Source organism: Leucoraja erinacea, chromosome 17, assembly GCF_028641065.1.
Source record: "Leucoraja erinacea ecotype New England chromosome 17, Leri_hhj_1, whole genome shotgun sequence".
NCBI lineage: Eukaryota > Metazoa > Chordata > Chondrichthyes > Rajiformes > Rajidae > Leucoraja > Leucoraja erinaceus.
Window position 1 is genome coordinate 14,897,247 of NC_073393.1, and position 14,462 is coordinate 14,911,708.

General features: G+C 40.5%; 1 protein-coding gene across 1 annotated transcript in view; it reads right to left on the reverse strand.

Annotated features, from left to right (window-relative positions):
- The window catches only part of LOC129705176 (mixed lineage kinase domain-like protein), a 28,989-nt gene extending 15,828 nt beyond the window's left edge, over positions 1-13,161 (reverse strand). Inside the window, exons 1-5 of the mRNA XM_055648635.1 lie at positions 12,965-13,161; positions 4,709-5,164; positions 3,445-3,552; positions 743-920; positions 550-647 (exon numbers count right to left, since the gene is read on the reverse strand). Of these exons, the coding sequence (XP_055504610.1) occupies positions 550-647; positions 743-920; positions 3,445-3,552; positions 4,709-5,156 (832 nt within the window). The 5' untranslated portion in view covers positions 5,157-5,164; positions 12,965-13,161. The remainder of the gene's footprint in view (positions 1-549; positions 648-742; positions 921-3,444; positions 3,553-4,708; positions 5,165-12,964) is intronic.
- Between the last annotated feature and the right edge of the window lie 1,301 nt (positions 13,162-14,462).

The window sequence follows — 14,462 nt, forward strand, 5'->3', positions numbered from 1 at the left end:
CGAGAATCAGAGAAAGAGATTTGCCGGATGGTAATGTGAGAACTGGATGGTGAGTAAGGAAGGATAATGCAGAGAATGTCACTTCAATTCCGCAATCTCTCCTCCTTTATTTTCCTGCTCTACAGTCAGTACTGATTTGGCCCATAGGTACTTTTAATCTCCTAGCTCATGGCACTGGAGTCCAATGCTAGAAGGATTAAGGCAGCACCATTCTGGAATCCTCAATATCCATATATTTATCTAATGGGTCAACTCTAAACATCATTCTCAAAGCAATAGCCCACAGTCAAATGTGACAGGTGGATAGGACAGCAGGTAGTGAATGAGAGAGAAGGAGATAAATTGGAAATTATAACAATAAAAAAGAAATAAAAAGGAAAGCAGCTTTCATTTAAAATTCCCAAGTTACAACAATTGCAAGATTATATTTCAAAAGTACTTTGTTAGCATTAAAATGTTTTGGGAGGTTCTGAATTGGTAAAAGTACTTTTAATACGCTAATCCTTCTTTTCTGGCAACATTAAAAATCCATGCCTGAGGCTAACTTACTGCTTTGATCAATGCAGATTCCATAAATTCGCACAATATTTGGGGATTCAAAGTGCTTCATGGTTTCAGCTTCTTTGTGAAAAGTTTCACGTATTTCCCTGTGCAGGAAGGAAGAAAAACAAAAAACCCTTCAATCCATGTGTTAATGCGAACGTGGCAATAAAATCAGCACAAGTGCGTGATCCATACTTACTCCACATTGGAGAATCCAACATTATCAAAACGTTTAATAGCTACTGGAAATTTATGTAACGTTCCCTTATAATATTTGGAATTATTGATTTTAGTTTCAAGCTTGGTCTCTATTTCAATGTCATCTCGGTTTAATTCCAGAATTCCCTGCACTGGGGGAGCTGAAGGTTTATCTTGGTCTGCAAGAGGAGAGAGACATATTAGCATTTGGACTTTGTGATCACAGGAAAGCAACATGTTTCACATATTTTTGCTTGTCATTCATTCCCAGGACAAAATGGCTAGATGCAGAACATTGAGCTGAGGGATCGAATCAATTGTAAATTAGTTAGATCAGTCAGCTCAACCATCTAACATAACCTCTCAAAGCTGCAATGATGCGGGCAGCAATGCCAGAAAAAATGCCATCACCTGCAGATTTCTTTGTCACATACTATTTTACCTATATTGTTAATCTTTCACTGACACCGGGTCAAAATCTTGGAGCTTGCAATAAAGCGGCATTCAGTGGGGATGTTCATGTTCGGTAAAGTTATTGGGTTATATTCAGAAGGGAAGCAACTTAACAAAATGTATTAAACAGAACATGTTTCTTATTCTATATCATTTGGATTTATCTAGTAAGATTTGAATGTGTAAAACTGCTAACTACAGCTGCAGTTCTAAAATAAGTGGATGTAAGAGGGAAGCTAAGAAAGAAAATTAGGAGGGCAAAAAGGCACCATGAAATAAACTTGGCAGTAGGATTAAGAAAAATCCTAAAATGTTTTAGAAGTACATTAGAAACAAGAGGTAGTTAAGAAAAGAGCTGGTTCCTTCAGGGACCAAAGGGGTAATCAGTTTGAGAAGCCAAGGGATATGAATGAGGTCCTAAATGAATATTTCTCATCATTGTTCACCAAGGAACAGGACGTGGAGGATAGAGATAATAGAGGTGTATGATGAAATTCCGGAGCAAGACTGTATCGGGAAGAAGGAAGGTGCACATTAGGGTGGATAAATCCCCAGTGCTGACGGGATCTATCCCAAGATGTTAAGGGAAGAGGGGATGACGTTTCCAAGAGCTCGGATGGAGATATCTTCTTCTTTGTTAAACATCACTGAGGTACGCAAGGACTGAAGGATATCTAATGGCGTCCCCTTATTCAAAACAGGCAGTTTCTGCACCCTTTCCAAAGCCTCCGTGTCATTTCTGTAATCTGGCAACCAGAACTCCACACAATACTCCAGAAATGGCCAAACCAAAGTTTTATAAAGTTGCAAACCGACGTCCTAAATCTTATACTCAATGCCCCGACTGATGAAGACAAGTATACGATACACTGTCTGTACTACTCTATCTATTTGTGTTTCTACTTTCAGAAAAGTTCATAAGGTCACATGTGATAGGAGTAGAATCAGGCCATTTGCCCATCAAGTCTACTCTGCCATTCAATCATGGCTAATCTATCTCGCCCTCCTAACCCCATTTTCCTACCTTCTCCCCATAACATCTGACACCTGTACTAATCAAGAATCTATCTATCTGTGAACTATGGACTTGGACCCCCAGCATCCCTCTGTACATCATTGCTGTTAAGGGTCTTGCTATTAACTGTACACTTTCCCCTTACATTCAACCTCCCAAAGTATAACACAGCTCACACTTGCTCAGAATAAAATCCATCGTCCTTTTCTTCACCCATATCTGTACCTTTTGACAGCATTCCTCACTGTTTGCCATTTCTGGTGTTGTCTGAAACTTATAAACCAATTCATCCACAAATAATTTACTTATATCACAAATAACAAATGTCCAAGCACAGATCACAGCAGAACACCACGAGTCACAAATTTCCAGCCAGAATGACCTCCTTCCACCATTAACCTATCCAGAAGTTAGCCAATCCAGAATCTAAACAGCCAAGTCACCATGGATCCCATGCATCTGCCTACCATGAGAGACTGTATCAAATGCCTTACTGAAATCCATGTGGACAACATCCACTGCATACAGGATGCAAAGATCTTCGTCAAAGCCCCTAAAATCTCCCTTGCCTCGTTCAATAACCTGCGGTAGATCCCATCAGACCCTGGTCATTTACCCACCTTGATGTTTTTTAAGAGACGCAACACCTCCTCCATGCTGGAAAATCGAAGGTCGACAAAAGTGCTAGAGGAACTCAGCGGGTGAGGCAGCATCTATGGAGCGAAAGAAATAGGCAACGTTTCGGGCCGAAACCCTTCTTCAGACGGAAGGGTTTCGGCCTGAAATGTCGCCTATTTCCTTTGCTCCACAGATGCTGCCTCACCCGCTGAATTTCATCAGCACTTTTGTCTTCCTCCTCCATCTTGATCTCATTGTCAAAGACTGCATACCCTGCACTCTCACTATCCTCCATGTCATTTCCTTTGGCAAATTCAGATGCAAAGTACTCATTTAGTACCTCACCATCCTCTGACTTCAAGCATAAATTCCTCCTTTATCCATGAGCAGTGCCACCTTCTCCTATACGTACCCTTTTATTTTTGATGTATGTATAGTAAGCCTTGGGATTTTCTTTATTGAAACTTGCGGTGACATTTTATTATCTCTTTTCACCCTTCGAACTCCCTTCTTGAGTTCTTTCCTGTTTGTTTTATTTTGTTTGGACTGGGTGGCTGAGAAACCAAACACATTTCATGCTAAATCTATTGTCAAGTATTTTCCCTTTTTACACTCACATGACTCAATTATACGTTTGACATCTTTCAGGTCCACTTTCATTTCTGCCAAGTTATCATTCACAGCCACCATAGCATGTTGAATTTTATTTTCAATGGAATGCAACGCTGTAAAGTAAGATTAAGAGCTGTTAGCAGTCTCAATTCTCTCACCAGATAAATTTTGACTGGCACAGAAGCAATCATACCAAAGGAACAACATTCGTTTCAGTTTTTAAGTGACACATCTTCTAAGAGTCGTTTTAGATCAAATAGCATTTTGTTGGTTGTGTATGCAGCTTATGAAAACATATCATAGGTTTTCATTATTAAATTACATCTGTAAACAGATGAGAATGCAATTTGCCATGCACTTTCATTCCGTTGAAAAAATTGAAATTCTTATTTTATTGGACCTTGAAAGTTTTTAGAAATCTTTTACCAATTTTCAACTGGGGGGATTCTAGAAAATTATTTTGAAATGAGTTTTTGGTTTCATTTGCTTCGCAGTGGCTATGTTCTCAGGAAAATTAGATGTTGCAGCATGAATCCAAAGCCTGATGAAAGGTAATGAAGACATTGAATAAGCTGTAGCTCCCACATATAAAGTTCACTCATCATTTTGTTAAGGTTACTATGAAGATATTTCAAATATGGGATAAAAACAGAAACACTAGCAAAAACAGCCAGCCAAGCATGTTCTGTGGGAAGAGAACACAGTCAATGTTTCGGGTCGGCAGATGCTGACTGGCTGAGATCTTCCAGAAATTATATTTTTGTTTTGAGTTCTGGCATCTGGCAGTTTTATTTGTTTTCCTCTCAAACATGATATTGGACTTTTATTGGTGATCATTTTCCAATGTTCTATAGATTCTGGATCCGTTCCTGTGGATTGGTGGATAGCTAATGTTATCCCACTTTTTAAGACAGGACAGAGAGAGAAAACAGGGACTTATAGACCAGTTAGCCTGTCATCGGTGGTGGGGAAGATGCTGGAGTCAATTATTAAAGATGTAATGGTGGCACTTTGGGTAGCAGTAACAGGATCCTTTAAACTGAATATATGAAAAAATATTGTACGATTAACCAGAAAGGTGAAAGGCTCATGGAGTCAGGACCAATGTTTTGGCATTGATATATTTAGATGCAATGCATACTCCATTCATTTCCCACAGGAAATGGCTATCATTCTGCAAACTATCCACATTCATGTTTTTACTACGAATCCTCATATTCACAAAACAAAAAGGCAAACCGAGCCAATTAAAGTTGACCTTCCAATTACCTTTCTCTAATTCCTTCTCCATTAAGTTTAGATACTTCTGATCTTCCTCAGTATCTTGCATGTCGTCCTCCTTCTTAAATCTAGTCAGAAGTATTTTGGTCTGTTCAGTGTTCAAGGCGAGGTTCAAAGCTATAGCAGCATCGTTCAATCTTTCATTGAGATGATTAAACTCTTCCTTGATTGCAAAAGCTTTGAAGGCTTTGGAAAACCAATGTTTGTTGGTGAAAGACATGACACAATCACTTGCACTCTCCAAAATCTCCACCATCTCCTTCAGAATGTTTGTTAAGTTATCTAATAGGTCTTCTTCCTTTATTGCCTTTACAGGTTCCAAGAGGAATTCAATTCGACACTTTAAACGGTTGCATCGTTTGCGATTCATTTTTACCTCACTGCAGAGAGAGTATATAATCTTTGCTGCACTAAAAATCTTGTCAATGTATTCCATATTGATATCTGCAATAACAAAATATCATCAACTGTACATTATTACTCAGAAGGGATTCAGTTTTAAATTGCCAGAGATAACATTTATTCAAAGATTAAATTATAGCTGCAATAGTGAACAAGCACAGAAAAAGATTTATTATGAATAATCGATTTATATTATTATAAATCACATTTAGGGCTTTTTCTAAGATAATTAATCCAACACTGATAGTGACTGCCTCACCAACAGTCTGTCTGTCTTTTCTTCTGTTTTTGTTATTTTAAGTATGTTTTAGTGTTCATTGGTTTGTTTTATGTGGGGGATGGGAGAAACTTTTTTCAATCTCTAACCTCGACGGAGATGCGATTTCTTTCCTTGCCGCATCTCCGTCCCCACTGCGGCCTACCATCGTGGAGTGGAGTGGCATGGCCTTTCCTGGAGACTCACCTGGCACTTCAACCCCGGGCGGGGCACGGACTTAACATCATCGAGCTTGCGATCCCTTTGCCAGGGATCGACTGTGCCGCATGGGCGGAAATCCGGGGGGGCGGGGACACGGGACCTGTCCCCCCATGTTTTGTGAAACATGTTGCAGCAAAACCGAAGCCTCCGTAGTCGAGTCGCAGCCGCAACGCCACCACAGCCTCCGATATCAGCCAGCTCAGTGATGGTAAAAGTCCACAGGCTCTGCGAGCGGAGCTCTCAAGGTCGATTCCAGTTGGAGGCCGCCAGCTCCTAGATTCTAGCAGCCCGGGACTAGCTGCAGTTCCCAGGTCGGCTCACTTGCCCCAGGTCTAGCTGTAGTGCCCAGGTTGCTCGTGTGCCCCGGGACAGGCTGTAGCGACCAGTCGGCTGGCAGGTCTGGCTGTAGCACCTTGGTCGCCTGCGTGCCCCAGGTCTGGCTGTAGCACCTTGGTCGCCTGCGTGCCCCTGGACTGGCTGCAGTTCCCAGGTTGCAAAAACGAATTGAAAAAAAATACGCCTGCGGGCCGGATTATTTTGGGTTTCAGGCCTGATCCGGCCTGTGGGCCGTAGGTTGCCGACCGCTGTTCTAGATGTCAGGCCTCATTGTGTTCCCCCCCCCCCCCCCCCCCATGTTTTAAAAGCGATTTCCGCCCCTGCCCGTGGACTTTAACATCGTGGAGCCCGCGGTCCCTAAATAGAGACCAATTTGGGAACCCCAAGCTGCAGAGTTTCAAACGCCCCAACGATCAGCCATGATCACAATGAATGGCGGTGCTGGCTCGAAGGGCCGAATGGCCTCCTCCTGCACCTATTTTCTATGTTTCTAACGAGGGAGTTTCGATCACCCCGATGCGAGGGCTTCGGATCACCGGCAGTGGGACTTTGATGGCCCCGAACGCAGATGGTCCGACAGCCCCGACCGCGGAAGAATAAAGAAGGAGAAGATTGGACTTTATTATCTTCCATCACAGTGAGAAATGTGGGGAGTCACTGTGGTGGATGTTTATGTTAACTTTTATTTTATGCGGCCGTGTGTCTTGTTGCTTTTCACTTAGTATGGCTGTATGTTAACTCAAATTTCACTGTACATTAATTGGTACATGTGACAATAAACTGACCTTGAAACCTTGATAGAAGTACTAATAGTAACAATGTTACAAAATTTTGAGATTTTAAAAATCAAGTCTGCAATTTATCCCATCAGATAAAGCATAAAAATAAGTTTAATTTGACACCTAATTCACTTTCATATCTCAAGTATTTAAAAGGTTATGGCCATTTTCATACTCGGAAATTAGCATCTTGTTCCCTATTGATTTTCTATGGACATAACAAAAAAGCTGTGATCGTGGACAGTCAAAACCCCATAACTTTCTTAAAAATTAAGAGAACTGAATGAAATTTTCAGTTATCATAGATTGAAGCATTCTGAAACAAATATAAAATAATCTTACTTGGATGACCTGAAATTAAAGCATATAATTAGTTAGTTACCTAATTGCAGCTAATTCCAAACTTCAATTACTAGATCTAACATCAATCCATTTCTTAATAAATGATTAACATTTTTAAATAGCCTAAATGTCCAAATAATATTCACAAACAATTCACAATAAAACATGATTTTTAAATCTCATTTACATTAATTTATAGGCCAAATGGAAGGAATTTAGTGTTTAATTACTGTAAATTAAAGTCCATTTAAATCAGCTTTCTAGTGGGATCCTGTGAACGCGCTGGTTTAGAATGTACACATTGCGGTAGATTTGTGCCCTCAAATGCCCAGAAAAATACTGCGGGATATAATGGGCCCAAAATGAGCTACTCGCAACATTAAACTTTGTATAAAGGGATCTTAAGAAGCCCTTTTTAACGTAAAAATAAACAGCCTACCTTCCGTTTTCCCCTGTATGAAATCTGGCCCGTTGTCGGCGGTCGGGGGTTTAGCGGTTAATTTTTAACCTACTATAACAATTAAATAAAGCCCTAAAAACTATTAATAGCTCAAGCGAGGGAATCTTCCGGCGTTTTTTCGTTAATAATTAACTAGGCTGAAAAACCTCGATTTGAACTGCCTAGGGAAAATCGCGTTTTAAACCCGCCCCCCTCTAAACGGCGCCAAAATCGTGCACACGGGCTGGGACAGATGTTCAGCGACGCTTCAGGTACGTTTTGCAAGATACCTACTAATAGGATAGCACATTGTTCACAACTTTTATTTCAAGGGGAATGCCTGCAATATAGCAGAGACCAAGAGAGATTAATAATAAAGATGGTAGTGGTATATTTCATATTTTCTATTATTATTGGTTTTTAATGTGCATTTTGTATTTTTTATATTTCTGATATAAATTGGAAAGGATGCTTATCTGAAATTGTTGAGCTCGTTTTTGAGGGCATAAGTATACATAACTGAAAGATGAAATGTTTTGAGTAACTTAAAATGTGTCTGATTCCTTACTTGCCCCATTTCTGTTGAAGATTGTCAGTCTAAAACTTTAATTCTGCTTCTCTCTCCATAGATGCTGCCTGATCCAATGAATATGTCAAGTCAAGAGAGTATATTGTCATGTGTTCCTGACAGAACAATGAAATTCTTGCTTTGCTTCAGCACAACAGAACATAGTACGCATTGACTACAATACAGATCAGTGTGTCCATATACCATTATATACGTAAATACACACATGAATAAATAAACTGATGAAGTGCAAATAACAGATAATGGGCTATTAATGTTCAGGGTTTTGTCCCAGCCAAGTTTAATAGCCTGATGGCTGTGGGGAAGTAGCTATTCCTGAACCTGGTCATTGCAGTCCTCAGGCTCCTGTACCTTCTACCTGAAGGTAGCAGGGAGATGAGTGTGTGACCAGGATGGTGTGGGTCCTTGATAATATTGCTAGCCTTTTTGAGGCAGCGACTGCAATAGATCTCCTCAATGAAAGGGAGGTCTGAGCTGATGATGGACTGGGCAGTGTTCACTACTTTGTCCATCATCATATGGTTTGTTTTTCAATCTTAAGGCTTACTAGGATAAAACAAAATATATTTAAGAAGTAAATAGATATTTTTTTAAACACCAAAGGGTGTGGGGAGAAAACAGGATATGGTATTGCAACAGATATCAGCAAAGGCTGTTTTGAATGCTGGTGCAGGTTTAATGAGCCAAATGGCCTCCACTGGTCCTATGTTCTATGTTTCTATATTTTTAAACCCCGAAGGTGACCTTTGGCTCTGTGGTAAAGTTGGTACTGAAAACATTTTTATTCATTAATTTTCTGAAATCCAGGTTGGATGGGAAAGCCAAAGATTTATTGCCCATGTCCCATTGCCTATGAGAAGGTGGTGAGTCACCATCTTGAACTGCTATACTCCTTCGGGTCAAGGTGCTCCTAGTACTGTGTAGGAAAGAACTGCAGATGCTGGTTTAAATCGAAGGTCGACACAATCGAAGGTAGACAGCGCAAATTGGAGGAACAGCACCTCATGTTTCGCCTGGGCTGCACAAATTGGAGGAACAGCACCTCATATTTCGCTTGGGTAGCTTACATCCCAGCGGTAACTCAAGTAGCTCTTGCTTTCCCTCTCTCTCCATCCCCTCCTCCTTCCCAGTGCTCCCACCAGTCTTACTGTCTCCGACTACATTTTATCTCTGAACTGTTCGCTCCGCTGACATCTCAAACTGAAACGTCACCCATTCCTTCTCTACTCCTAGTACCGTTAGGTTCCAGAGTTTCAATCCGATAATGATGAGTGGATACCAATATTATTCCATGTGAGTACTGTGTTTGACTTGGAGGGGAACTGTTGGTGGTGGTGTTCCCATGAGCCTGTGCCTTTGGTGCAAAAGATCACAATTTGGGAATTGCTGTTCAAGGAACCTAGACGAGTGCTTTTTGTAGATTTACATCCTGCAGCCATGGCTCATTAGTGGGAAATGCAGGAAATGAATGCTTAGATAGGAAGACAATCAAATGGGCTATTTTGTCTTTCAATGTATGAGTGTCACCCACAGCAATCGAATGGGCAGAATAAAAGGACATACCTTCGGAATGGAGATGAGGAGGAATTTCTTTAGCCAGTGGGTATCGAATCTATGAAATTCATTGTCACAGACAGCAGTGGATACCGTCATTGGGGTTTTATGAAGCCGAGGTTTTTGATTAGTTCTTGATTAGTAAGGGTGTTAGAGGTTATGGGGAAAAGGTAGTAGAATGGTGTTTGAGAGTTGAGAGGGAAAAATATATCAGCCATGAATCGATGGGGCAGATTTGATGGGCTGAATTGCCTAATTCTGCTCTTATGTTTTATGATTTTATAACAGGTGTTCTGGTTGATTTTCTCTCCCCTAATCCAGAGATGATAAAGCCAGTTATATTCTCTAAACCGGCCATGGCGAGTCAATCAAAAACGAAACAATTGCAGATGCTGGGTATCGGAAATAAAAATAGGAAATTAGGCAAACGTCCTCTTCAAAATGTTAACTTTGGTTCTGGTGCCATTGATGCTATCTGGCATGGTGAATGTTTTCAGCATTTTCCACTTTTTATTGACGGTGAGTTGATTTACTCACCAGCTGCGTCATTTGGAAATCTCTTTCAATTATGTTGAAGTTGACGTCAAATGATGACAAGATCAGAAAGTTTTCCCCTTACTATTCACATGACATGTGTATCTTAAATGAAGCCAAGAGTGAAATTATTATGAAAATCAGAGCTCAATTCACGAAGCACTCGGTCGGAGCAGTCCTGAAATAGATGTAATGACAAAAAACAAGCCTGCCATTTAGCTCATAACTGGTCGGTACCAAGTCTGTGTGCATGTGAGAAAAAGTGGATGGTAATATGAACTGGATGGGAGTCATAAAGTGTGATGAATTCACCATTGTTTGAGCTGGTGCACTTCTCAAGAAGAATTTTTCTCATATCAATCACTGCAACATGAGAAAACCTGCCAGCACTAATCATGCTGTTGATGTTCAACACTAGTCAAGCTGCTGATGATAAGCTGCACCTCAAAAGCCCAGTTCTTTGGAACTGTTGCCCTCTAAAACTAGCAAGAACAAATGTGGGTCCCTTACAGCGATGAGAGAATTTATAATGGGGAATAAGAAAATAACAATAGTAGACAACAACATTTTGCCTGATTTCACAGAAGACACAAATTATCTATCAGAAATATTAAAGAGAATGCAGCAAGAATGGGGTCAAACGGAAATTACAATCAGTAAAGTACTTGAGAAATTGATGGTACTGTAAATTGATTAATCCCAAGGATTAAATTATCTACATACCAAAGTTTTGGTTTATGTGGCTACAGAGACAGTGGGTGCACTGGTTTATCATTTTTTCAAAATTCTATAGATTCTGGAATGGGTTGTGCAGATTGGAGGGTAGAAAATGTGACCCCTTCTTTTTTTAAAAGAGAAAAAATAGAGAACACCCAACCTATTAGCCTAACATCAGTTGAAAAGTAAATACAGCAATATAAATAGATTTTCAGAAGCTTCAGTAAAGCACAACACAGGAGATTGGCCAACATGGTACCATGTGGAATTGACCATAATATGCTGGCATGGATGAAAAAAATCAACAAACAAGCAAATAAATGGATCTTTCTGGGGTGATACTTTCTTGGGAGGAATACCACAAGGACATGTGTTTGGGCCCAGCTGGTCACAATCTATACTTTAATTTAGGTGAACAGACCAAATGCTACATGTACATGTTTACAGGTGATATAAGAACAGATGGAATTGTGACAAAAGGATGAGAATTCAAAGGCAACAAAAGGGAAAGTGGAGAGAATCCATGGAATTATAACCAGTTAGTGTTATGTCAAAGGTAAGGATGCCACTGGAGAGGATTCTTCTGGACAGGATTTCCTCCCATTTGTAAGAGAATTGGTTAATTAGGGACAGTCAACATGGCGTTGTACATGGCAGGTCTCCTCATTGATCGTGAGGTGGTGATGAAGATTGATGAGGGTAGGGCAGTGAATGGTGTCAATATGGATTTTAGTAAGACATTTGATAAACTCTCCCATGGTAGACTAACCAGAAGATTAGGATGCATCATATTCACAGTGACCCAGTCATATGGATCCAGAATTGACTTACTAATAAAAGACATTTGGTCTTCAATTGGAATTCTCTGCCTTGGATATCCGTGGAGGCTCAGTCAAAGAGCTCATTGAAACTAAAGATAGCTAGGTGTCTGGATTATGGAGTCCAGGTGCTCTGATTTCCTCCCAAATTCCAAAGATGTGCAGGTTTGTAGGTTAAATAGCTTCTGTTAAAAAATTATCCCGAGTGTGTCGGATAGAACAGGTAGGTGATTGTTGGTTGGCGCACACTCAGTGGGCTGAAGGGCCTGTTTCCATGCTGTATCTCTAAACTAAACAAAACAAAATTCAAGGTTGGTCTTCCACATTCTTAGCTAAACGTATGTAAAAATCGGACTTTTTTTACCATTAATATGATTGTGTAACTTCTGTTTTGCACTATACCTATATCCTTTGAGCAGTAATGCCAGCTCATCAAATGATAAAGAGTTAACCAATTGTTTATCCCTTTCCCCAGAGAGGACTAAAGGGCACAATATTAAGGTGAAAAGGGGAATGTTTTAAGGGGGAAGATTTAAAAAAAAAACACATAAAGTGATAGGTGCCTGGAATGCGATACCAGGTTGGAAGCAGAAATAATAGTGGTGTTTAAGAGGATTCTGGATAGGCAAGTGAACATGCTGAGAAGGAAAGGATGCTGATCACATGTATGTAGTGGAAATTAGTTTAACATGGTATTTATCACCTGTGCTGTCGGCTGGTTCATCCACCACCATCACCTCATCTCTCTCCCCCTCCCCCCAAGAACTAAATCCGATCACTATTGCTCTGGAACTGCTTATCTGCTTTTGGTGAGGGCGGTTCACAATACACTTCTGCCATGAAATACGCCAACTGTTCTCATTCGATCTTTCCCCGCCGTGTCATGGACCAAACATGCTGAACAATTCTATTTCACTTTCCCTTTACCTCGCTGTTTGGATTAAATGCCTCAGCAGAACAACCTTTCCGCGCCATCTTCAGTGTGTGCATAGAAGTATTCAGATGAAATGCAAACAAAAAATCTATTATTTTCAATGCACCTATAATTTAACGGAAAGAAAAAAAACACGCCGACGCTAGAAATCCAAAACTAAAACGGAAAAAATCGAAGCACGCAGCCGGCAACTTTAAAGAGAAACTTCGAGTCAGAGACTCTTCATCGGACTGACGAAGGGTCCCGACCTGAAACAACTATTTAGAGAAGAAAAGGGAGATGCACAATCTAGGAAAATGTTGTACGATAACGCACTGGTTACCTGTCGGAAAGCTGGTTCGGTTTTTGCATGGGCCAAAGCTGGAAAGGGTACAGATTTATCCACTCGGCCGCTCCTGTCACAACCGTCACTGAAGTTGCAGGAAGTTTCGCTTTCAACTTCCCAAACGCCCTGCAACATGCCTCGTTTCTTTTTTACCCCCCAAGTTCAATAAATTTATTATCGACCAATAGTTGGTGGCACACAGAACATAGTAGACATAGTTAGCAGATAAGTGTGCCCATATACCATAATATAAATATATACACACATGAATAAATATAACCATATAACAATTACAGCACGGAAACAGGCCATCTCGACCCTTCTAGTCCGTGCCGAACACATAATCTCCCCTAGTCCCATATACCTGCGCTCAGACCATAACCCTCCATCCCCTTCCCATCCATATAACTATCCATTTATTTTTAAATGATAAAAACGAACCTGCCTCCACCACCTTCACTGGAAGCTCATTCCACACAGCTACCACTCTCTGAGTAAAGAAGTTCCCCCTCATGTTACCCCTAAACTTCAGTCCCTTAATTCTCATGTCATGTCCCCTTGTTTGAATCTTCCCTACTCTCAGTGGGAAAAGCTTTTCCACGTCAATAAACTGATAAAGTGCAAATGACAGATAATGGGTTATTAATAATCAGAGTTTTGTCTGAGCCAGGTTTAATAGTCTGATGTCTGTGGGGAAGTAGCTATTCCTGAACCTGGTTGTTGCAGTCTTCAGGCTCCTTTACCTTATACCTGAAGGTAGCAGGGAGATGAGTGTTTGGCCAGGATGGTGTGGGTCTTTGATGATACTGCCAGCCTTTTTGAGGCAGCGACTGCGATAAATCCCCTCGATGGAAGGAAGGTCAGAGCCGGTGATGGACTGGGCAGTGTTTACTACTTTTTGTAGTCTTTTCCTCTCCAGGGCGCTCAAATTGCCGAACCAAGCCACGATGCAACAGGCCAGCATGCTCTCGACTGTGCACCTGTAGAAGTTAGAGAGAGTCCTCCTTGACAAACTGACTCTCCGTAATCTTCTCAGGAAGTAGAGGCGCTGATGAGCTTTCTTGATAATTGCATTAATGTTCTCGGACCAGGAAAGATCTTCAGAGATGTGCACGCTAAGAGAACTGAATTAAATTTACAGTTATTATAGATTGAAGCATTCTGAAACAAATATGAAACATCTTACTTGGATGACCTGAAATCAAAGCATATAATTAGTTAGTTACCTAATTGTAGCTAATTACAAAATTGACAGTTGTGACAGAAATAGTAACAAACACCCAGACTAGCTTGAAAATTCAAAACTGTGATATCCTCAAGATCAGAACTTTAATATTATTGGATTATATGCTGTGTCAAGTCAAGTCAAGTCAAGTCAAGTTTATTTGTCACATACACATACGAGATGTGCAGTGAAATGAAAGTGGCAATGCTCGCGGAACAACAAAACAACCAAACAAATTATAAACACAATCATACACACATATTATTTTAC